Source organism: Corvus cornix, chromosome 5, assembly GCF_000738735.6.
Source record: "Corvus cornix cornix isolate S_Up_H32 chromosome 5, ASM73873v5, whole genome shotgun sequence".
Lineage (NCBI taxonomy): Eukaryota > Metazoa > Chordata > Aves > Passeriformes > Corvidae > Corvus > Corvus cornix.
Window position 1 is genome coordinate 17,812,626 of NC_046335.1, and position 26,406 is coordinate 17,839,031.

At 36.5% G+C, this 26,406-nt stretch overlaps 1 protein-coding gene across 1 annotated transcript in view; it reads left to right on the forward strand.

The window, feature by feature from the left end:
• GALC (galactosylceramidase) overlaps window positions 1–24,360 on the forward strand; it is a 33,039-nt gene extending 8,679 nt beyond the window's left edge. Inside the window, 12 exon segments of the mRNA XM_039552461.1 lie at window positions 458–496; window positions 7,443–7,573; window positions 9,805–9,960; window positions 12,024–12,148; window positions 13,325–13,452; window positions 13,894–13,983; window positions 15,271–15,360; window positions 15,704–15,848; window positions 16,335–16,515; window positions 18,807–18,970; window positions 20,622–20,698; window positions 21,725–24,360. Coding sequence (XP_039408395.1) covers window positions 458–496; window positions 7,443–7,573; window positions 9,805–9,960; window positions 12,024–12,148; window positions 13,325–13,452; window positions 13,894–13,983; window positions 15,271–15,360; window positions 15,704–15,848; window positions 16,335–16,515; window positions 18,807–18,970; window positions 20,622–20,698; window positions 21,725–21,868 — 1,470 coding nt within the window. The 3' untranslated portion in view covers window positions 21,869–24,360.
• The last annotated feature ends 2,046 nt before the right edge of the window (window positions 24,361–26,406 follow it).

Consider the following 26,406-nt stretch of genomic DNA (forward strand, 5'->3'; position numbering starts at 1 on the left):
AGTCTTGTGTAAAATAGAAAGAATGGTAAGCTTCATTGATTTCTTCAACATGTGAGTTATTCTCTCTCTCTTACGTCTGTGTATTGCAACAGGGGCTCATTCATTAGGCCACACCTTAAAGCCACAATGTGTTTTTCAATAATTACTAGCAAACTGTAGAGCCATTGGTAATGTAACACTGCTGCCATTGTAGAGCTCAAGCAGCTCTAGCATTCTTGTCAGTGAGAAGGCAATCAGGGGACCTTAGAGAAAGATAAAAAAGCGGCTACTATGAACTTTCATACAGAATTTTCCCCAGAAAAGCCGATAACAAAACCAACCTGCACTTTCCTCTAGCACACGGAAACCATGGAGTTGATTAATGGATTCTATAATCTTACATATATATAAATAAAATCTTTAATTCTGCATTGACATATCCTGATTTTTCTAAATGGATTTTACTTTTCCTTTATAGATATGGAATGAAAGGGCATTTAGTAGCAAATACATTAAGGTATGTATTCTTTTCTTATTTCTGTGAAGTGAGATGCTTCTCTTACCATATGCAAATATTAGCTTTTCTGAATTTCTGCATAGGAAAGGGACTTTAATTTTGCAACTATATTGCTTACTCTGTTGCTTGCAGTTGTATGCATGGAGAGATAACATGGTCAGATATCTAGATTGTTTATTTTGTGTGTCTGAAACTGTTATTTTGAACTTTAAGCATGTCAGTGTATGCTAAATGTTAGGATTTGTAAATTTTAATGGAAGCTTCAGTTGATGCTGCTATCATAGAAACTTGTATCATCTTTATACCAGCTTGGATATAGCTAGAAGTCCAAGATCTAGAATTGCTTAAATAGCTAGGTTCTGTGATTATAGTACCCTTAAATATTGATATAAAACCACAGTAAAAGCTCTGTTTTTAACTTTGCAAAATTCAGTACCTTTTGTTCTAAAAAGCTGGAGGAATACAGTATTTCACATAACCAACCTTGAGAGAGCTCTGATACTTCTCGCTGCTGAATGCTCCTGCAGCCCCACCCTGCCCTGCTTTGAAAACTCTGTTCAGTTTGTTACATAGTCTTGAAGTGGAATCTTAAGCACAAGCTTCTGCTTTGTTCCTTTCCTTGTTGTTGCTTTGAGGCTAAAACACAATAGCATTACCTTTTCTTAAAAGCAAGTAAGACTTAGAGAATCATAGAATGGCTTATGTTGGAAGGGACTTTAAAGATCATCCAGTTCCATTCCCCCTGCCATGGGCAGGGACACCTTCCTCTAGACCACGTTGCTCAAAACCTCATCCAGCCTGGCCCTGAACACTTCCAGGGATGGGGCATTCCCATCCATTTCCCCTTGTCCTATCACTGCATGCTATTGTAAAAAGTCCCTCTCCATCTTTTCTTGTAGTCTCCTTTTAGGTACTGGAAGGCAGCAGCTAGGTCCCCCAGAACCTCTTCTCCAGGCTGAACAATCCCTAATCTATGTCATGTTGCCTGGAGACTTTCTCATCTCTTTGTCTTGGCTTCCTCATATGGGGAGAAAGAATATGGAGAATAAACTATTGAGTCTAGGTGCAACATTCTACTTTATAGCTTTTCGAATGCTGTTGAATTGAGACTGAGCTTTTGGCTTCTAGAGCTGAACATTCAGTTTAAAATTTTACCTTAAAATCACCCAAATACTTACTGAAGAATTTTGGCCTTCCTTCTACTGTATGTTAACTGATGAGAGGTTTTTTACTGAACACCTGTTTTACCATTCATTCTCTTACAGTGTCGCTTGGCACCTCTTCTCTTATCAGCACGACAGTTCTATTTGCAGTCGGCCATTTCACAAGAGGTCAATTTACTGAAGTGTGCTGCTGCACACCAAACATTTTCTGTAACTCCTATTAAATACATCACAGATAAGCTCTTAGTTATCTGGCTAAATTTTTACTTGTAAGACATTATTCTAGATACTTCATCCACTAAGGCACTAGTCATGTTTCTTATTAAGTAGAAAAAAGAAAAAAGACATGGGGATTCTAATGCTTATAAATTCTTGTTCAAGAAGACCCTGTTCTTTCAGTTATATGTAGAGTAGGTGTGGGAGAACTGTTCTGCATATGTTATTGTGGAGTACATTTTGGGTGCATGCAGTTCTGTGTCTTGGTACTTCTCTTTCAGCATGGAAATTCTGCAACCGTTCGTTTTTGTTATTCTGATCTGTCTCTGTGGTTAGGCAATTTTCTGAATGTCTAGGTAGCTAGAAAGCTTTAAATTGCAAGGACTTTCTAGTATTATGAATTTTTCTTCTGGTATACTTTGTGTTTTAGAGGTTTAAAACAGCTGAACTGAACTTCCATTTCTGCTTTTCTTCTTCTTAATAAGTTTTATGTCTTAAATAGTTTTAGATTTAGGCTTTGATTGTCATCAACCCTTAGACTTTGATTTCTGTCCTTATTTGACTACATGAAAAATAGAAATGTTCCATATTCTTCTTCACATTGCTAGAGGGCTATTACAAGAAATTATTTAAGAATTCATGCCTACTGATCTTAGAATCAAGTAGCAAAATCTCTCTCATGCATGCACACAGCACACAGTGTGTAATTTCTTTATAGCTGAGATTGAAAAAAGCATTTTAGACTGTGGAGTGATGTGGGTATTTTTCAGATGCAGCTGTATGTGCAAGCTGCAGAAAATACGTTTTTAAATTTTTTTTTTAATTTCTGATTTGAGTTTTCAGATAATACCAGCCCTCTCTAAGTATGGTTCATTCTTAACTCTTAAGGCTGGGTATATTTTGCATGGGTGTATTTTTACCTAAGAAATTCCACAGACAAATGTGAGCTGTTTATCATCTTTAACAGTGAAATAGTAAGGAGAAGCTGGAAAGACAGGAGTTCTTTTCTGCTGGTGTGTTTGAATTAAAAGTTGATTGCCCTCAGTTTTGTTGTAAATATGTAATTCTAGTTTTATTCATTACTTTCCATGAAAGTTAGTGAAACATGAGAACCAAGAAGTGTTTAAACTTAAATATTAAACACTTAAAACATAAAGGTTTTTTTGTTCAGTAAAATGGGCAGTGAAAAGAATGTTTAGGTGCTCTTCACTTCAACAGGACAGGTGTTTGGCAAAGATTTGTTTTCTTAGAGAGCTGCGTGGATAGAAGGTCTTTTCTGTTTTAAAACTTCAATCCCTGTTTTTTCAATACAGTTTTTTTTTGGATCAGGTTAACTTTCACTTCTGATCACTTGGGGAGGTATGTCCACTTCCACATTTCAGCCAGCTGCATTTTTAGATCAGCTTAACATGACTGACTTTATGATAAATCCATTAGTTTTGTTTAATGAATTACATGCATGCAATGGAGTCAGTATGTTGACAGTGTCCAAGTGGAGTATATGTATGCACATGTGGTGTCAAAAGTTATTCAAGTGATGAGAAGCCCATTTTTGTGTAATGACTGTCTCAGTGTCAATGATAATCCTTCAGTTTTAAAAATAATTACCATTAACTTTGTCTTAGTTGCCACTATAGCTTTTGTTTGAGAAGTGAGAACTTTCCTTATCCATCCTGGTCTGAAAATAGGCTTCCACTGACTCTTTTTACAGTTCTTGTTTTCAGTCTTAAATTTTCATGTTGCCTCATTGATGAAGGCTGTACTTTAAGTGGTGTTATCTGTTACTAAGGTGCTTCGACATTCTTTGGACAGACTGGGTCTATGGAACATTGGCATCATCGCCGCGGATGGAGATTGGAACGTCTCAAAAGAGATGATAGTTGATCCCTATCTTAATGATGCTATTGAGGTAGTTGGGTAAGTGTGGGAGAAGGGAGGCATTTTAAACATTGCTATTGCTTCCTTTCTGTAAGTCTTCATCTCCATTTTCAAGAGTCATATATTCTTTTTTATACTTCCTAGCTGTTTCCATTTTTTTCATCATTGTGTACAGTGGTGATGGATTATTCTTTCTTGTCTTTCTCTCTTCTTTCAGTTTAGTATGTGTAAGCTGACCTTATCACTCTTTCATCATTTCTTTCAAGTGTCCAGTTTAGAGCTGTGTTTTAGGCTTCTTAGCACTAGCAAATGACAGGAAACTTCTAACTAATCTGCATGTGCATCTTCCAAGTCAGAAAAACCTTAGGACTGATTTCTTGGTCTGCAACTGGTTTTAATTTCAGGTGAACTTGAACTTTCACAGTGGAACTTACCATCCTGGGACTTTCTGTGGCTGCAGCTGAGATTTTTCTGGTCATATCCTAGAGCTAGAAGTTTCTATTTCTTGCTTATATCTGATAACAGATAGTATTAGAAATGCATGCACTGACAGTAACATAGAAGTAGAAACAAACACCCAAAGTTTGTAAACTAATACAGCCTTTCTCAATTTCGGCAGCTGGGAATGCCTTCTGTTGGAGTTTCAGCAAATGTCAGCTCAGTTGTTTGCCTTCACTCTTGTTCCATAATACACTTTCTTACTAGCTCGCTTCTGGCAACTGGCTTGGTACTTATTCTGCTGTTCTTGCTTTCTTTGTTATCTCTGTTTTCTCTAAATTACACATAGTTTTTTAAAGAATTACATGTTCCCAGTGGAAATTACCTATTCAGATATGAATTGCTCACGTGTGTTACATTTGGTAACTTGTTTATCTGTTGTTAACCTTACTGTGATAAGAGCATTCTTGTGGTCACTCATGTACCATTTATCCTGTAATGTAAGAGAGTATGATATGCTCATCATAGTTTAAATTAATGGATGGTTCAAGGGTTATAGCACAAGTCAGTTAAGCAGGGATTTTACAAAGAAACTGATTTCATATGTGTTGAGCTTGTAAACACCAATCGCCTGAAGGTGGCTGCCTGAGAAATACCTATTGTAGTGTCAGCATTGAGTAACCCATTTGGTTTGAAAAAAACTTAAACTTTCTTAGGTTAGGCAAGAACTTGCAGATCAGCAAGTTACGGAGCCTGAGGAAATGTTTTAGTAATGGTTTCCATGACAATACAGCTTGAAGAATGAATGCACTGACTGTGTATGGCTCTTGTTTCTTTAGGAGTTTAACAGAATCAAGGGTAGGAGTAGTTGTTTTTGTTTGTGCCTTTAGAACACAGACATGTTTTATTTGTTCTTTAAAATGAAGGTTCTTTTTGTCAGAGATTTTTCTTGAATGTCGTACAGATTTTCCCCAACTCTCCCACCACCACTGATCACAAAAAATGAAGAGTTATGTCTTCCTGTGCAGTGTTTTTGTTATCTCTCAAGAAATTAGGGCTAGTACACAATGAGAACACCATGTTTCTCAACCAATGCTGACTTAAGGGTGCTAACTACTAAAGAGAATTCTTGCTGACCTAGTGAAAGATAATAGTATTTATGTGTCTGTCCTTCAGGTTCAGAAAGTTGCTGAAAGTATACTTATCTTTATGTCTCTTAGATAAATGTGTCTAGTTGTTTGCAAAATCTGCTAGTCTGTTTTCCTAAATAGTCTTTAATTCTTTCCTCAGAAATCCTTTTCAGCATATTCTTTTGTAATGTCTTTTCAGGTATAACCCTCTCTGTGACTTTTTTTTAGTTCTTTTAGTGTGGAATGGAAACGTGGGATTAAATTTATATTGTTTTATTTAGAAATTTTCAAAATAGTTGAAATTATTGCTTTGGCATCCATACACAAAAAATAACTGCCCTTTCCCTTTCTTTGTGTTTCAATTAATTTTCTGTTTTCCTTTTTTTTCTTTTTGGCATCAGGTAATTTTTACCTTGATACCATTGCTCCCCATGGAACTTTATCCCTGCCTAAAATGCCATTTGTAATCTGAAGGATATCTGTGGTAGATTAAAGGTAAATGGGATGTGGGAAGAATCAGAAAGGTGGAAGTGAGAAAACTCATGGGTTAAGTTAGACAGCTTAACAGAGAAAGTAAAATCTGTATCTGCAAGCAAAGCACAATGTAAATTTCCAGAGTTTTACTAAAGACATAAACAATATTGGTCCTAATATCAGCCTATGGGGGCATTGCTAGCAATCTGCTCCCTGACAGCAGTTCTCTATCCACCTCGGTGGAAGACTTTGCTGAAGTCAAGGTATATGACATCTACTGATTTCACTCTGCCTGTACAGATAATCACCATGTAGAAAGCAGTCATGTTTGTAAGCATGATTTGCCCTTGTTAAATTCATGCTGCTGTTCCCAGTTATCCTCCTATCCTTCTAGTGCTTTGACATGGCTTCCAGGAAGACTTGCTCTGTAACCTTCCTGGGGACTGTGGCTAGATTGATGGCTCTGTAGTTTTACAGATCCTCCTTCTTGAAGACGAACATTAAAACTTCTCTAGTCAGCAGGAACCTCCCCTAATTGCTAAATACATTAACCTTTATGTATGAGTCTGCAAGCCAAATGCTTTTTCAAATGCAAGATGTAATGGGAAAGTAAAACACAGAAGTATACTGTTAGTAATGTTAGTAGTACCAACGTGTTCAGCTGAAGTCCTTAAAACTTGAGGGGAGAAAATCTTTATGTTTCAGGCTGATGTCTGACTGTACATAACCTAGTTCAGATTCCAGTCTGTGGAAGAAAAATCGTGCAGTACTGTTTTTTGCAGATAGTGTGGCCTGTTAGAGAAGATTATATCTGGTAGAAATGTACAGAATGATTTGAAGATAGTTAGGTGTTTGATGTTACACGAATTTACAAGTACAGCAATTACTGTTACAGGACCTCTGGACTTCAAGAAACTGCATTGTTAGACTTGATGTTATGTGACATTCTAGATTTGTTTCATTGACTTTCAAGGCCTCAAAAATCTCTAGGGAAGTGTACATTAGTTGCAATTTTAAAGATTGAAATAAACACAGTTGGGTAATAAAGTGTATATGTGTCTGGTGTTTTTCTTGTTTGTTTTGTTACTTGTGTTTAGGAAGAGCTCATCTAATTTGTGGTTCCTTCACTGTTAAATTGTAATAGTTGATTAGCAGAGAGAGTAGGGGGAATCAACTCCTCTTTTTAATGAAATGTTTACTGTGCTTTTGCAAGGTTTATAAATTATAGTTCAATTGTCCTTGCCCTGTATGTGGTCCTTTTATGTGGTAGTTTAACCGTCAGCGCTGTAACATCTATGTGGCTGATCTGCAAATAGAGTATTTTGCATGAAATGTGATATGCTATGTCTTTATTGATACTTTGTGTTTGCAAGAAGAACAAAACATTTTTAATTTTTCCTTTTATAATGTATTTTGGGATTCAGTACGGTAGAGAAAGAAGGTGTCATTTGAAGTCACTTTGTGCTTGACAGTCTTGTTTGTTGTAACAGTTGTCCAAGTCACAAAAACATGAATTGAAGCATAGTAGTTTTTGCAGCTAGTGCTGAAGAAGATGCTGCCTTTCTCAATATAAAATTTTGACAATTTGAAAAACATTTTTTTTATTTGTCCTTTCTCTCTGTTCTTTGCTCTCCTTTTTTTTCCAAGCTGTTGAGGTACACATTGGATAAGCATGGTCTGGAGCAGGTGAGGATCATAGCCAGCGATAGACTGTGGGAGCCCATTTCCTTTGTCATGCTGATTGACTCTGAGCTCCACGGAGTGGTCGATGTGATTGGGTAGGGGGTTCTCTGTTCTTCTTTCTTGGTGGTTTGGTTATAGTTTGTCTTCATCTTACTTGTAACTAACACAGCCAAAGCTTTACCTTTCTGTACTCTTACCTGCAAGGAAAGGATTGATACTATAAAACTTTCTTACTAACCCACATCAAATCACACAGCTCTTGTCCCAGTAACAGCCTCAACTTTTAATTGAATCAGGAGTCTTAGATCATGTTGAAGATTCCTGTTGGGCGAGGTTGCACTTCTGATGGATTGAAGGTTTTTTGGACAGCACTGTTTATTCTGAGAGTTGTTTTGGTTACTCCAGTTGGTTTGCAAAAGGTGCTTTAGCTTTACAACTTTGTACACAGCCTTGTGTTACTAACTTTGTTGCTTTGTTACTGGTTTGTTACTGAAATGTTTGTGATCCAGAATGAATTTGGGCTGTGATTCTTCTTTGAGTTACAGTGGCTTGATTCTTAATTCCCATTTTGTTTTGATGGCAAAGTTGTATTTGGAAAACATGCAACCGGCTGAGTTGTTTTACTGGTTCTGGGTTTAGTCATTGTAATAGTAGACTAAATTTGGGATTGATTACTGACTTGATGGCTGAATGGAAATGTGTGTATGAAATGTTCATTAACTTTTCTTTTTACAGTAGCTTAAACTTTACTTACTAGGTGCCATTAACTTCCCTGACCCAATCACATGCTTCAAATGTGGCCGTTCCTTGCTTCAACTTGAGTCTTTTCCATTCATGTTTATATATCTGAACCATAGGAGGTGTAGAAATGAAGGCTTTTTTTCTCCAAATACAGATAGGCAGTCAGTGTCATCTGCCCTTCCAATCAGTCCCTCCCCCATTCTGAACATGAACAGTATCCTGGCAGTTTTTCTTAGGTGGAGTTTTGGATCATGTCTGGATGAAGCTCAGCAGTTTTTACACTGTCTAAGTAAGCTGTATTTGCTTAACTCTTTACAAGTGTAAGTTTACATCCCTGCTCTGATTCAGTCTTAACAGGGAGATTAAATACTCTTGTGTATTTTAGCTTTTATTTGGCAGGGATATTGATACTTAAGAAACACCTTTTCCAGAGTGTGGAAAGACAAATTATTCCTTTTCTGCTTTGTTTTTGCAAGCTATGCACTTTATGCCGTTACAAAACCCTTTTGCTTGGTACTAAGGCAATACTTATGTTCCCAAGCCAAAGGGGAAATACACAGTAATCTGTATGGCAGAGAAGAATGTAGCTAAAATCCCCACTATCTGATACATTACCATTAGTGAAGCTACGTATGAAGGACTACAACACTGGGAAATGGCTCATTGTCCAGTAGAGGGAAAATAATGAAAAAACCCCAACAGTCAGCCTAGAAAAACTGGTGTTTCTTGTATTCCTGCCACAGATGTATCAATTTGTCAAGTTGCAGACTAACAGTAAAGGAAATATTTATGCTTACCTTTCCAGTGCTGATAGTTTCATTTTAGTGTACATGTTTAGTGTGTTCAGTGAATGTGCTAAGTGAGGAAAATCACAACCCTGTTTTCTGCAAGTGATTTTATTTCAGTCAGACAAACCTTGCATGGTGGATTAGTGCTGTGATTGAATATAATCAGTCTCCATTGGGAGAAAGGATCTCTCCTCATACTAAGGAAGATCTTGAAAAGAAAATGAGCTATCGCTATATGTTTCAACTATTAGCAGTTTATACCTCTGTACCTTCTGTAGTCCAGCTAGTATGCTTTTTTGAAACCTGAGTTTATTAAAAAAAGATGTACAAAATCAGTGAAGTTTATGCTTAGTTCTAAGACATTCATGCAGCTAAGTTCTCAGCATAATGCCTAGTGCTGTATCTTATTGTTGGTTTTACATTATTTATGGTTTTGTTTAAAATAGTATGAGTTAGTATGTATTTTCTCTATTCAGCACATTACAGTAATGAACATCTTCAAACTCAATTTCAGCTTGCTTTAGCAAGCTGTGGAAGTTGCATGGTATTTTTAAATCCAAGTTTATCTATATGCTGTCATGTAGCAGAACAAATAATCTACTGATACAAATACAATAAGCTCTGTAATGTTACAGCTCCCCCTTGTTCAATTTTCTTCTATTCCACTTGTAGTATTCCAAAGAAATTTTATTTTTCATTATCAGTTTGAAGGAGGTGAATCATTGCTGCTGTGTGTACTTCCAAACTTTGATTTTCTCTTTGTACTAAGTCCTCTTTCTTTTTAAAATACTGTGTAGGGCTCACTATCCTGGGACAAAAACAGTGCAAAATGCCATATTAACTGGGAAGAAACTGTGGTCTTCAGAAGATTACAGTACTTTCAATAATGATGTTGGTGCAGGCTGCTGGGCTCGGATCCTGAACCAAAACTACGTGAACGGAAACATGACCGCGTAAGTGTTGGGCACTGTTGCTCGCTTTCACAACTTGGGGTGTAAGAATTATTTAAAGTACTGTGTAACACGTCCATCTGCTATGGTGAGAAAACAGGTAGACTGAAAGTCACCCCAATGTAGTCTGAATTCAAACATAGTAGGATATGAAGTCTGCTGTTCTTACCTCTTTCTGGGGTAGAAGTACCACAAGTTTCAATGTATTCTTGTTCCCCAGCACCCAGTGGTTTATGCAGTTAATTTCAGATGCCTTTGAGACTGATGATAATTATTAAAAAGAGAATGCTCTTAAGAAGAGCTAACAATAAAAAATATTGTAGGAAAATAACAATAAAACTAGTTTATTGTGTTTTTCTTAAGGTCTTTATCAGATTGTTTATCTTCAATTACAGATGTAATTATCTAGTTTTTCCATACAACTTCTTCCTCAGAATCCATTCTTAAACATGCTGTAGTCTTTTGATACATTTACTGTTCTCTGCACATTTTCTTTCCAAACTGAAAACTGTAATAAAAATGTTCTCTTTAATGGGATAATACATAACTCAGTTTTAGAAAAGAATAGAAAATATAATTTGATGTTTCTGGTGCAACAACTGCTAATCTGAAAGAAAGAGAGAAGTTTGATTAAAGAAAATGTAGGCATCAAGATGTAAGCAAAATTGTTAAAAGCTTTTAGATTCTATTTAACTTCATTTTGGAAAATAAAGAGAAATATTCTTGTCTGTTGCTTCAAGTGGAGTGCAGGAAAAATCACTGATACTTGTAAAGGGAAGTTTCTTGAATCACCTGGTTTCTAAAAATCTTTTGTTTTCTCTGCAAGCTGAAATTTTCAACCAGATGAATATTTCCTGCATGAATTCCTCATCATTCTGCTTGCTTCTTAATCCTCATATGTTTTAGTATCTTAATTTGGGGTCTTCCTTTTCCCATTGTTTTTCTATTTTTACAAGCCCTTTCGAATTATATATGCCCCATTTTTTTTCACAGCCTAACAGCCAGGCATATGTGTTGTATTTATAAATTATTGTAGAATAGTTCCAAGTCCAGATGTCCAGCACTGAAGTTATCTTGGCTTTTATGCTGAAAACAGAATCTTTCTGACTAAAGGCAGCTTATCTTTCTGCTAAGCTTGTTTCCTTTGAAGTTGAGTTTCCTACCTTTTTTTCTAAGTTTGAAATCAGCAGAACGAGTTTGATGTGAGCAAGCTGAACTTACAATTCAAGAGTTGTTTATTTTATGATCACGTTTTTGTAGAATTCCGGGATCTCTTCTGTATGTATTTATAGTGTGATAAGTCTGTGGCAGTGACTTTAGAATGAGGCCTTTGTACTCACCTGTATTCAACACCAAAACAGATTGACAGCTTTTGCCTTCTGCGTAACTGCTCTGTTAAGCTGTATTTCCATATTTAAGGCCCAGAGGTCTTAAGTTTAAAGCCCTTGCAAAACATTTTCAGTGAAGCGCAAATCAAAGGGCGTGAAGTGATTATCCTTCTCAGTATCCTGACAACGTCTTGAAAGAGCAACAGCTCCTGGAGGATGACTGGTTAAAGTTGTTTGCTGTTTGTTACTTATATAAATAAAGATAAGATCTTTTTTTTTGGTGGTACTTAACTGCTTCCCTAAAAAACTCCATCCAAAACAACTGCCACCATGCACAGCAATAACCAAGCAATCAAAAAAACCTCAACTAAACAACATCCGGCAACAAGCTGTAGACTTTGCTAACAAAATTTTTTCCCTTCAGAATGGGAAAAAGCCCCAAACAGATGGAGTCTTTACCCTCAATACATATTTCCTTTAATGTACAACTTTTTATGGTGCTATAACCAGAGAATTTATCACCAGTTTTGGAAGAAGTACTCCACAGTGGAAGCTGATTTGCTTAATTTTTCTCTCCTGTAGGGTTTTTTTTTTCCTTTTAGCTGGAAAGATATTCCTTCCACAACCACCCCTCAAATTGTTTTCATTATATGCTGGAGAAAAAGGAGGAGTGGATTCTTGTACTGTTAAATCTAATACCATCCATATGAATAGAGCAAACACCTGTTTTTCTTCCAGAACAATTGCATGGAACCTGGTGGCTAGTTATTATGAGCAGTTGCCCTTTGGTCGATGTGGATTAATGACAGCACAGGAGCCATGGAGCGGCCACTATAAAGTTGAATCTCCTATCTGGATTACAGGTGAAAATTTTGCAGCTGAAAGTTTGGTGATCTGACATCAAGCATCACTGTATTTTCTGAGGCCTTTATTTATTTAGTGTTTTTATGTGTATTATTTTTTTGCACCAAATTAAGGTAGATTTGTGGAAAGTTTTGTGAATACATTAAGAAAGAAGAATACAATCTCATTTCAACAGAAAGCAGAAAAATATAATAAAATATAATATTTGTACTTGAACTTTAGCTGTATCAGAAATGAATGAGGTACTGCCTTTATAGCTGTTACTATTAAAATATTTTGATCTGAAGTGCCTATAAAGGTTAATGTGCTTTCCTGTTTCCTTTCCTTTTTCTATTTTTAATCCTTGAGTATCAATCAATTCCATTTGGTAGTTCTCAATTTAAGATAAATGGAACAAAGAACTTCTTGTCCTGCTGGACATTCTTGGCTTGTGTAAATCAGCATTTCCTTGAGCTTGGGGAAAGGAAAGCATGTTCATGTTGTGATTGTGGACACGGATTCACTGGCTAGTCTGTAGTCCTTCTGTAATATTTTACTGTCTTTGCCACAGTTCTGTAGAGCAACTATGCAGTGCCATGAAGGAGGAACAAGACAAATGCTTTAATTTCTGTTCTTCTGCTAGTTACCTATATATGGAAAAGCATTAAAGGAAAAATGGCCATAGTGTCGCATGAAGAACAGCTGAGCAGTTGTTCCTGTGTCCATGTTGCTCAGGATTTTCATGATCTGCGTCATATTCTTCTTTGATAATTTCACTTACTTGCTGAAAACCCTACTTAGTTATTCCTCATGGAGTTGCCCATCTGTGCTTTCTCTGGCTCAAATGTTTACTTTATTTAAAGAAAAAGAAAGAGATTCGGGAAAATCTAAACTGTGATGAATATTCAGATTGAATGGGCATGATTACCTTGTATAGTTTGTACTTCATGTCTAAATAATCGCTATCATTTTAACTGTTTTGTCTGCCACAGAGTTGATATTTTTAATTTTGCTGTAGTATAATTCTTTAATCTTTTGTCTGACATAGGTAAAATTTGTTTTGGAAGTTCTATTACTTTCTTCCCCAAATCAGGTTTCTGTTTTGTCAGCATGTATGAGAGAGAGACTTAATTAAGCCTACAAATGGTACCATTTTTTATTAAGTCTTAATGATTATATTCTGATTTTTGTCTCAGCACACACCACACAATTTACTCAGCCAGGGTGGTCATACTTGCAAGTGGATGGACACTTAGAAGGAGGTGGCAGTTTTGTAGCTCTGACAGATGGCCTAGGGAACCTTACCATCATCATTGAAACTATGGTATGTGCATCAGCAATTCCAGTGGACTAGAAAAGTTAAAGGAAATGTTTTGTTATGAAGCACCTGTCTTGATTTACATAGTTCAGTATCTGTGAATGTTCTTTGATACTTGTAGCTTTATTAGTGACTTCACTAGAGGCTGTTTTTTCTATCTGAACTTTAAATACCTAGTTGAGACTTACTGGAGGCCAATATATATGCCATCTTTATCTTTTTATTACACGTTTAATTGGATGACACACTGGGAGGAAGTTACATCATGTGCTTTCTTAAAATCTGTATTCAAAATAAAATTATTAAACGAGTGTAATTGCAGCTATTAAGATAACAGTGAAATAAACTATTGCTTTTTAAATTTCAATTCTATGCTGTATGTTTTTAATGAATGTTTCCATTCCAGTAATGTGTGTTTCTTGTGTTACATTTATTTTTTTCCTTCAGAGTCATAATCACTCTAAATGTATCAGGCCTCCATTGCCAAATTTCAGTGTCCTACCTCAGAGAGCAACTTTCTACCTCAGAGGGTCATTTGTAAGTAGATCTTGAATACATTTGATCAGCCTTGTAAAATGAATTGCCATTCGTATTCAAATACATGCAAATCAGTATCACAGGTTAACAAGAAATTAACAGTCTCCAGTATAGGAGGCTGTTACACCCCGGCAAAGCATTCTACTTCTGTTTTACCATGAGATGCAATGTCATAACTACAAGTGTAGAATTGCTACCTCCCAGTCTAATCATCTCTATATTGGAGAAGAAATGTCACAGAAGGGAAATGCAGCTAAATTTTTCTTTAGAATTTATCCCAAGGCTGGGTACTCTGACATGCTGACACAGTTTGTCGCGCCAGCATGGCCATGGCCTTTCTAGTTATCAGTTAATTTCCAGGGGAATAGCTCTAGTTGATTTTATACTGTAGGTTTTGTTGTTGCATCCTGTGAAGAGATATTCTGAGAATCTCCCAGTTGTTGATTTGTTTATTCTCTTTTTTAATCTCGCTAAAGTAAATTTCCCTATGAAATGTGAACAATACTTTCACAGTGTAAACTGGAGGGAGTCATTGTTAGTTGATTTGGATGATTCCTTCTCAGAAGTTGACAGTCACTTATTTGGAATTGGATTTTGATTTTTTTTGGCAGCATTAGTTTTCTTTAGGAGGAGAGAATTTGTACGATAGTTTTGGCAATAAAATGGTTCACTTAGGAAAAGTAGTTGAGTGTCAGTTTGGATACACAGCTCCCTTTTGGGGAAGTATTAGGTGGCTTATCCAAACCAAGCTCTAGGTCGCTTGCTTTGTTGTTGTTAACTGAAAAGAAATTATAGGGGTTAGGTGTGATTAAAATCTGATAACTAATGTAGTTGATATGCTGTAGAATTCTGGAGACATGTAAACAAAATACTTTGCTCAAAAATTATTATCAAAGAACTAGCAACTAGACTGAAGGTCTCACAAAAGTGAAACCAGCAGGATATTATTTCAGTCTAGTTACTTCTAGGAAGAGAGCTTGTATCCAAGCTTGTATCTATCACCAATGTTGGTGATAGAGAAGCTAAAGATTGTGTTTGCAGTGCTTTCTGTCTTTATAAGCAACATTAGTGGATGTTAGGACAATGTCTTATTGATGTATAATCTACAGAAACGTAAGGCATATGTAATGGCTAGCTGAATAGAATTGTGGCCTCTAATGTGATCAACAGCTTTAAAATAACAAAAATTAGACATCCATAGAGTACTGGTATTTCTCAAGTTGAATATTCCAGATTGTTTATTTTGCTGTTGTTGTGTTTTAAATTGTACGGTGTTTTCTGTTGTAGTATATGGTGGAAACCCTTCAAGTGTGGCATTCTAGACTTGATTTTGAATCTGGAAAGTCCAGTCTTTTCCAGCAACTCCTTCCTGTAAAGGTAAGTTGATCAGTTCTAATTACAGTCCCTCTGCAGTTTCAGGTGTGTCTTTCCCTTTTGCTGAAACTCCTTGACCTTCATGCTTAAGCTGCATATTTAGGGCATGTTTTATTAAGGCTGTTTGACTGCAGTTTCACTGGCTATATATAAGCTTAACTGGAGGTAATAAAGAATGTGGGGAAAAGGAGTTTTCAAAGTAGCCCAGAGATACTTAAATGCTGAGGCAAGAAGATGGGATTTTTGCCTTAAATCAGGACTTCAGAGGATCTTCTTTACCTCTGGAATTTGGGTATTTTGTCATTTAGTTGTTAATTTTTGCAGCTTGAGCTTTCTTCAATTCCAGGTATGGAGGGGAAGATTTTCTTTAGATCTAAATGTGGATGAAGTCTACACTTTAACCACACTCAAGACAGGACGGAAATGCGATTACCCAGAGCCGCCTTCTCCTCAGCCCTTTCCTTCAAGTTACAAAGATGATTTCAATATACGTAAGCCAGAATTCTCTTATCCAAAAACTTAATTCATATGCAGATACAATTTGTGATGTAGGAAGGCAGTAAGTTATGTTATTTGAATTGTCTGCATGAGGTAGCTTGAAGATCTGTTTTGTTTTTGTTTATTTATATGTGTTTTTCTGACAACTTACACCTGTATGAGTGTACACCTTACGCCTGCAGTGAGATGTATTTAATTTTATGTCTTAACTGGTAGTCACTAGCACCAATTCTTGATTCAGTTGGTATAGCTCATAACTATAGTGAACTAGTTTTTGGAAGGCAGATTGTGAAGAAAATAATTTACTTTGCTCATGTGTTTGCAAAACCGCTGTCTGCTTAAAAACTTCAATTTTGGGGATTGCTTTGATATAGCAAGTCAAAAATGTGGAGAAAAATTTTCAGGGGAAATTTCTGAAAACAAGTACACAGAAGAAAAACAATGTTTTAGAGTTGATGTGTATTTTATTTTCTGAACAGGTAATCCACCTTTCAGTGAAGCCCCAAATTTTGCAGATCAGACAGGTGTATTTGAGTACTTTGTAAATGCTTCTGACCCAGGAGATCATGTGTTCACACTCCGCCAGGTGGTGGTTCAGCGGCCCATCACTTGGGTTTCTGATGCAGACCAGACCATCAGTGTCATAGGAAATTTTAAGTGGTATGTAAATACTATTTTGTAGTGGCATTTGGGGAAATGTCCTCCTCACCAGTGTGAGTTATGATCAGTTAATCTGTCTCAAGCCTCATTTCTCTTAGAGGGCTTTTGCGTTTGCCTTCAGATTCACTGTAGACATGTAGGAATGATGATTCAGAGACTTCTGAAAGTCATTGAGCCCTGCTTAGGGCCAAAGATCAACTGTATCTGTCTAAATGACTCTTAAAGGATGGGGAGTCCACCACATTTCTTGGTTGTTTAGCCCACCACTGCACTATCTTAGAATGTCTTTTTTTGTTTATGTCCTGTTGGGCGTATTTGTTCAAGCTACTTTTTTAGAATCATGGATCTGAGTTGGCATACTAGAAAGACCAACATGTGCCCTCAGTTTCAATATTTCTTAAATTGGACCAAAAAAAGGATTAATTTTAAACTACGTAATTTTGAGTTGTCTGTCTTATTTGTTAGCAATTTGGATCAGTTTCATAACTCTCAGACTATTTAATTGATAATTTGATTGTATTTGTTGCAGTCTGCCATCTTCTGAGCAGTTCCTAGAATTGTGTGGATTTGATGCCAATGCTGCTTAAACCACTTTTATTGCTGGGTGAAAGTAACTGAGGTTTACTGCTTTGACAAAAGTATGGTTACAATTGCAATTCTTTTTAGGAGCTATAAATTTGCTAGGAGCTACAATGATGGTAATTCAGAATTAAGCGGCATATTTTAGAATAATGTTTGTTTAAAATTAATAAGCATTTGGGAAAGAGCCTGTTAACTAATTATGCTTTTAATAGTAATCATAAACTTCGTGCTTAAAACTTTCTCTTCTGCTTAGAAGTCTAGCCTAAACTCTTTTGATGCATTCTTTAAAATAGCCATCCTGTCAGGTTTTTTTCACTTTGATTAGATCATTGATCTCACAAATGGTTTTTCAGAACATGCTTCACACTTCTATTTTCAGGCATGGAGGTGTGATTGAATCAGTTTGGTCCAAAGCCTGAAAGAATATGACCCTCTTGTACTTGGAGGTTGTTCTTCAGTTATCTGATGGTTTTTTTTGCAGCCCTCTGTTAAGAAAAATCTCATATTCCCCCTATAATCAACTTTCCCTCATTGAGTAAATCATATTCAGTGATTCCTATAACAGCTACGCAGGATGTATTCTTAAATTACTGTACTGAGATTCCTAAAACCTTTCTATTACTTTATTTTGGTTCAATTTCTTTCTGAGTCTTCATCTTGTTTTCAGAACCAAGGTTGCTTCCTGAATATTCAGTTTATTATTCAAGTTTTACTGGTCTGTAACTTTTCATAATGCTAGTTCTCAATTTCAGGCCCTCAAGTTTGTTTGCTTCATCCTCAGTTTAAGACTCAACTTGTCCCTAGCAGATATTTTCAACAATGAGAGCCTGCTATTGAAATTCTGAATCAATCTTGCATTAAATTTCTCTGTGGGATGATACTTTACTTCAGTCATCAATGGCAATTTATCATGATTCAAATTCAGGATTGTTTAGTTGGTTGTAGTTTGGATTTTAAACTTGTACATGTGAAAGCTTTTTGTTCTCTTATCCTGAATTTGTTAGTGTTTTTCTCTGATGTTTTTATTGAATCTAGGTATATTCTGAAGGTATTACTGTGTAATTAATTCTGTATTGCTTTGAGTCTCTTTATAATGGCTTAAGGAATATGTGGGGGGTCTCTTTTTTAATACATGGGGAGGCAAGAAAGTAATCTTGTTTGTGTAATGACTATATATTCAAGAATCTGGTACGTCTAATAGCATTACATTAGAATGAAAACTCAGGTAATTCTTACCATTACGTTAGAAATTAGCAGAAAAGTTGCTAGAATAGATATTCTCTGAATCAGTTATCAGCTGAGCAGCTGTCAGAGTCTTTTCACATTCTGTAAATAATTATGGATAATTTTTACTTCTTAAGTATGTGAACTTTTGGATGTATCTGTATTACAAGTGCTTTCAGACATGGAATGTAGATTTTTAGTTTGAATATCCACTAATAGAAGTAAAGAATGCTTTTATTTTTTCATGGTTAAGAACCTTGTAGTGCAAGTTCGGCAACGAGGAAGTTGTGTTAATTTTCTAGGTGCTATTTGATGGTTCTGGTATTACTTTGCTTTATTTGCCTTTACAGCTCTCATTGCATGCATAACACAGTGCTTTACTGTTGAGCTGGGGTGTCATCTCAGGAAAATCAAATAATTTCTACATACTGCCTGCTCAAAAAAATGGATTCCTTTCTTGTTGAAACACTAAACTTCTCTTACAGGGTAAACCTGACAGTCACTTGTGACATCTACATAGAAAAACCACGTGATGGGGGCGTGTTTATTGCAGGAAGAGTTGACAATGGTGGGATATATGTGCGACGTACCAAAGGAGTTTTCTTCTGGGTTTTTGCAGATGGCACCTACAGAGTCACTGGTGACCTAGGTAAGCAGCTCTTTGCAAAAGTGGGTGCTGACACATGGACATGTCATTTTGATAACTTTGATAAAAATGGGTAATATTCAGATTTTATAGTTCATCATCATTACGAATTTAACCTGTTGTGTTCTAATGATGGCCACTTTTCATATGTGGAGAAAGCATTTGAAGGCTACTGGCTGGCCCATTTCTCAGGCTCAGCTTTCTGGAGTTTTTGTTTTTCCACTGACAAAACCTGTTTTACGTTATTTTACTTATCATAAATACTCTGATACAATATTAATTACAAAAAGATTTGATCTGTGTTCTAAACTACACATTTAAAAAATCCTGATTGACATGAAGTGGGCTTTTCTTAGAGAGCGGTTCAAGTCACTGTACTTACATATGGCTTAAGTGATGATGATAAGTGGCCTCCTGTTTCCTCAAATTGTGCATTCTCCTGTTAATGTAGCTCAATGGAGTGAGCACGTGTTCTGCTTGTGATGCTAACATTCATGTGTGTTCATCTGTAGAGCGCTTGACAGGCACATGGAAGAGTGTATGATAACACTTCATCAATAGCTAAAAGTTATTTTCAATTTGCTTTGAAATAGTGGCATATTTAGTTGTTTAAATGCATTTCCTATCACTTCATGAGTATAAATTAAAATTTTCAATAGTTTCTGATGAGTCAAATGTAGCTTCTAGACCTACAGTATATCTGATAAGATATATTTTTTGTGTTTGGGTGTCTGTATTCCTTTCCACTTTTACCATGGACGGGTAGCATAAAGAAGGTTTTACATAGCTTCCCTTAACAGACCAGTGCTCCCTTGCAGAGGAAGTTAGACATTGCAAGACAGACCTTGCAATGTCTAACTCAATATAAACTTAAGTTTCAGCTGTATGGAAATGCATACTTGTGTTTAGGATCGACTCCATTTTTCATTTGTAATAAGAACTAGCAACATTACCTGATTAGTTTCTCAGGCTGCCAGAAATGATTTTTCCTAGATGAAATGAGTGGATTTTGATTAACCACCCAATTATTTCAGGCTGAGACTCTTGTTACACAATATGATAATTTTTTCTGTACAGCTATTTTCAGTCATCTTTATATTTTCTAGAAGGGAGCCTGAATGTTAAATTATCTTGCAGCAAAAACTGTCTACTGAATAATTGAAGACTTGTAGCACTTAATTTTTTTCAGATCTTCATCTTCCCTCCAGGTGTCATTCACACCCCATTTTTTCTTAGCTTAAATTTTGAGTAGAACTAAGCAACATGATAGTGTGACAACTCAAACCCTGTGATTTAAAGTAGTTACACACAATACAGAAACAAGAAGATCTATAGAGCAAGCAGAGCGATAGCTGCTGTCACTCTTTGTGAACCCATACTCTCCATAGAGTGAATCCTCATCTCATGCCAAATTGCCAAGAGCATTGGAGATGCTCTTGATTGAGAAAACAGTTCTCGGAAAACAGGAGAGTGCACTGATAATGCAGCGTCCAGGTTTGCATATTAAGCCTTCCATGCTGCAACTGAAATTGATGAAATGTCAATCCTAAACACTTCTGAAAAATAGATATTCTTATCTTTTTGCTGGCTTGGTATTTATCAGTTTCAGCAAAGGGCTGAAGTAACACTTCACTAACTTAAGTATGTTTTGCAGCTGGAGAAGAAATATTAATGAAAGGACTTTCCGGTGTCCGGGATAATGCATGGCACACACTTACTCTCAACATTCAGGTAAGGACATGGACAAATAGCTAGAAAACCAGTTATGAAACTTTCAGTCCTAAATGGCTTGGGCAAAACTGTGCTATGCTATTGGTGGTGTACTTGCAGTAGTTTACCCTATTTAAAACATAAATAATGTCTGTTATTTTAAACCAATATTAAAATACCATACCGAGTTCTGCTGCCTGTAGTTTTAGAGAGATCTTGAGAAACTGTAGAAGGTACAGAAAATGATTGGAAAGCTGAATTGAAAGGTGGAGGTAGAAGGGTCAGAGAGGCAAGTCTCTTGTTTAATCTGACAGAAAGATGATGATGTGACTTCCTATTCTTAAAACAGTCAGTAAACTACTAAAGTAGCCTGTGTTAAAAATCTGTGTCACACCAGTTCCCTTTGCAGGCTAAAGCCTTGTATGTGGAGCTAGTAAAGGACTGGGGAACTCAGATAAGCTGAGTTCCTTCTCTACTGTGGTGGAAGAGCGCGGGCATTGTGTTACTGTATAAAGGGGCTGCAGTTAGTGAGAAGCCTGTCCACATTTTTTTCCTTCCCTCCAATTCCACCCTTTTTGACCATAGTGACTTGGTGAGGAAGGTAGCCCCAAACTGTACTTTAAATATCCCTGTGCACTTTAACGGGTGTGATACTGGTGCAAGTATCTAAAAAGCTTTAAGTTCCTCTTTTGAATGCCTAATCCCTTTGTCTAACATAACCTTTGCAACTGCAATTGGCCTGAAAGGTAGGGACGCTTGAATGCTAGTTTACCTTTCAGGTTCTACACTGAGTTAGCAAAGCTGTGAGTTGGGGAAGAGGAGCCTTTTATATATTCACTGTAAAGGCATTAGATCTGTTTCACAGAGCTGATAGACACCAGAGGATTCTATGCACTATTTAGATGCATCTCTGCATGAAAAATGTGTGAAATGTGGTTGAAAGTTGACTTGACATCTTTCTGCTTTGTCTTGTCTCCCATGTGAGCAGGCTCAGTGTCTACATAGACCGTGGATTTTACAAAGCTAACATTTTTCTTTTTCTGACAGGGCAATTCTGCCTCAGGACTGTTAAATGGTTATCCACTCTGGGAGAATGTCACCATTTCAAAACTGAAGAACGGCTGGGCTGCTCTCGGAACTCGCTCGTTTGAGTTTGCACAGTTTGACAATTTTCATGTTGAAGCTTCCTGAGGTGGCTTTGGCATTTGGAGAACCTGGTTCTCATGTTACTTTGAATAAGAGCCAAGTCAAACTTGGAGGAGAGCTGAGTGCTAAACTGTGATTGATCTGTTGGCAAAGAGTCTGTATTTGGCCCTTATTATTTGTTAAAAGTTTATTTGAGTAGGTATCAACATGACAGTACCTTTATCCCCTGCTATGGGATTTTTGCCCTTCAGTTTTTGGGGGTAAATTTTAGTTCAAGGTAATGATGAAAACAAATTCATGGATTTAAATATTGTTAATAACAACATCTTAACTTACCAGCTCACTTCTGAGATAACTTTAGAAGTTAACAGCAGACAGATGCATCTTAAGCTGCATTTTTTAACACTTCCACTATTATGTCCATTGCTTTCACTGTGAAAGAAAGAATTAAATGCCAGTAAGCCTTACGAGCCAGTGGGCCCCATACTTTTGTAGGTCTATCATTCTCAAATTTCATTTGGATAAAGTACCTAGATTTCCTAGAGTAAAAAAAGATGTTTTGTCTGTGTTTTGCTGCAGTCTGTGACTAGACATTACAGTACCCCAAGTGCATTTGATTACTTCCAACTTTCACTGCCAGCCCTAAAATATATCCCATTTTCAGTGGAATGGAAATGTGCCTTATGACTTAGCAGGGAGTGCAGGATGTGGCTTACTTTTAATCTACCTCCTCTTTCCAATGAAGGGGTTGAAATGGATGAAAAGATACCATAACTTACAGTTTGTTGATGATAATATTGTGGGGTTTTTTTGCGTAGTGCAAAGAGTAATACATTGCATCATGGATATTTTCATGTCAGGTCACATGTGGAAACTGACCTTTTGTTCCTAGAAACTTGGGCAAACACCTCTCTCTTTTGATGGATTTAGAGCTTTGAATAGAAAATAATTAAAGCATAACAATGATATTTATTTTATTATATTACTGTGGCACAGAGGAGATATGCATAGTATCACTTCCTGATACAAAAGAAATTAAAAAAAAAAAATCAGTCTTTGCCCATAAGAGTTTGCAATGTGATCATAAGGTAAGTGACAGTAGGTGGACACAGAAGGAATTGTTTAGTGTGCTGAGCAGTGCTAATGACACTACAGTGTATGTTTTTAAACTTTTCCTAGCTATCGTGAAGTTCAGAGGTTAATTCAGAACTTTGGGAATGGAGGGATTCTGTTTGGCTGTTGCTTCATTTTTTTTCCCCCAAGTTACTGTGTTATGAAAAACCAAATAATTGAGAATACGAGGTACAGAATGGGTTTTTCCTCACAGACGTTTGCAGTTCAATTGGCTCCAGAACTTTTCTTGTTTGTTGTTGGTCAGTTTGAATGAAGGTGATGTCTATTCCTCTAATGAAATGTGCTTCCTGTGTCCATCTACTTTTCACATTCACATGCTGTTTAATTGACAAGCAGGTCGTTCCTCATACTTGATAAGGCTCTAGCAGCTATATGAGGCCATTTGTAGCAGGCAACATCTGGAGAAAAAGATTTGCAGTGTACTTTGATTTACAGAGATTATTCTTCTGATCCCCTTTATTTTGAAGTCTGATTCCAGTAATTGTTAACTTCAGTCTTTGAAGTTGTCATCAAATATAAAGTTGGTGTAATACAAATCATTCCTGGAAAATTTTTATAAAGCTGATCTTCCACTTTCCTTTTTGGAAAAGAGTGTTTAAAATTCCATCTCTAGTAAGTAAAAATGTTGTGTCTTTTAGCTATTATATTGATACTACTTATTCATACTTGGAAATTTCATACATGCCAGTAACCTTGAAAAATGGTTTAAACCACTAAACTTTAAAACTCTAGTAGAAGGCTTCCAAATGTTAAGTAAATGTTTACTTAAGTGGGTGGAAAATGAAAGGCATTTTTTCCACATAATTTTCAGGTATGGATGCAGATCTGTTCATTACTTGCTTGATTTCCTCAGGAATGTCCCTGGTCACTCCCCATGCGAAGGAATCTGATTTTGGGTCCTCATATTCAAGTAATATGAGTATGATAATCTCAGAATAAATTTATTTTAGCTGTGATAAATTTTTGTAGTTGGATGCTTCTTGGAGACTTCCTGGTAGCTTCTGTGGCTGCAAGCAGTGTTTGTGTAAGAGAGAGATCAGCAGTGATGGAGTTATTCCAAAGGAGCTGTCCATTTTTTTAAACTTTTAATGCACTAGTGTAATAAACTGTACTGTTATATTGTGTACTAAACACAATGTATTTTATCACTGGAAATGTTGATTTTTTTTTTTTCTAATCTTAATTTACAATGTTTGAGGATTAAAGTGTTATGAACAGAGTAAGTGATTTAATGGTGACATAATGTTATTCATCTTTATATGTCTGTAATTCTTCACCCTTCAGTAGACTGTAGTATGTTTGGCAATAACCAGCTGTCGGGTTTTTCACTGAGGGGTGGATTTATGTTGTTGATTATAAATGCTAATCATTCCAAATGGACAAATAAAACACTTAAAAACGCTTTATTTGTGCAGAATGCTTCTGTAAATGGGCCTTGGTTTTCTCCAGTAAGAAAGCTGACAATTCTTCCATTGTGATTTCTGATAAATATGCTTGGCATTAACTTAATTGGATTGGAAGAGTATAGCCAACCGGTCCTTATTAAAAATATCTCAAAATCCATATGCAGTAGGACTTGTGCTATTGATAAAATGATTTTCTTATAGCACTCAATACACATTTTGCTTTTTTCTGGGTTTTTTTGGTTTGGATTTTTTTTTTTAATTTAGTGAAGGGAATGAAATTGTATTTGAGGACCAGTGATGCAAAACTGCTGAGTACTAAGGTCTTGTGAGATTTAGCTGAAGGTAAATTTCTAGATGTGGAGGCAGACAGTTTTGTAAGGATGTACTTTTAAAGTTTAAAGGCTTTTTTATTTTGAATATTCTTTTGAATCTAGCTTCAAACACACTAGTTTTTTTTTTTCTTTAAGCTAAACTTTAGGATTTGATTTTACAAGGAAGGGAGAAATTCCATAGAGCTAGTTCTATTTCCCAGTCCATCATGCCAGTAGATACAACTTACCCTGGAATTACTGCCTTCCAGTAACCAGCTATGTGCTACCACCTGCACAAAACACTGCATCAAAATCAATTCTGTCCCTTCTCTGCCCACCCCACCTTTGAGGTTAGACACGAGCAGTTCTTGGGGATTTCAAACTCCTGCAAAACACAGGGACTCCTTTGCTTTAAAATGGCAGGAAACTCTTTAGGCTTCCCATGATGGTTCCTTTTGCAGCTGCTTGCTTGTATCTCTGTATCAAAAATAAATTTCTACTTTCAGATTTGATTTGGAGTGGTAGTGGTTTGCTTTTTCCTTGTAGAATCAGTTTTACTGCATTGTAGCAGCAGGTCTGTTGTTTTCACTTAATAAATTTTCATTGTTTTACTTGGAGTTTCTATCCAGAGTCCATTTTCTGGAGGGGTGTGGGTATTATGAAACCAACCATCATAATTACAGCTGTCTTTGATGATTTTGGCAGTATGGCCAAAGAGGGATAATGCTTGGGGACTTTATTATCCTCTCTTTGATGTTTTGGTCTTTTTGATTTTTTTTTTTTTTGTTTGTGGGGGAGGTTTTTGTTTGTATTTTGGGTTTGTTTTTAAACCCTTCGTAAGTACTACATTCATACGTGTCTAGCACATGCTGGGAGTGGCAGACAGGCAGGTTGTAAAAACCCTCTAATTTTGAACACTCCCTAGTCTGGTAGTGGAATCATCAAGTAGCTTTTTTAGAATTCTGAGAGTAGTGTGCATGGAAAAGTCAGCATGAGCAAGTTCCTCTTGCTGTGTTCCTTCCATTTATGCCCAAGTGTCGCTGAAACAATAAGGGTTGTGTTTCTAGAACTTGTGTTCTAAAATAACCCCAAAACACCCACTAGTAATAGAGCAGAGGAAAATGTGTGCTGCAGCAGTGTTGCCAAGCTTTTACTGTGTGCCAAGATACTTCTCTGTGGTTTTCATAGTGGCTAAGACAAACAACTGTGAAACGGTGTTTTTCCTCTCATGGAATTATGTTTGGATAAGGTTAGAAACAGACAGAGAATCCAACACCAGTTTTGTCAGGGGCTCCCAGCAACTTTGCAATGAGTGCATTAAACCTGACTCCTACTTTTGTATACCCCAGGCTAAACCTAGACATACTTTCATCTGCTTTCCAGAGGTATCCTGAAAGTATTTGCTGGTGTGTTGACTTAAATTTTTTTTAGTGCCTTTTCTGTTGGTATCAAGTGTACCTGACTGAGTTTAAACTTCACTTAGGGCAGGAAAACAGTAATTTTTGGTTTTACCGTGCTCACAGATGCATTTCAAAGACGGTACTGTCGTAGTGTGTGGCTCAGTACAGAATTAACTTGAGGCTATGTAAGAGGAAACTGAACCTAGTGTGTAGTATTAGTATAATGTTATGCAGCCATTGTCTGGGGATCCTTCATGGTCTAAGACAGAGAAGGTAACACCAAAATGGCTATTAAAAAACCAAAAAAACAACACCAACAAAAAACCTCCAAA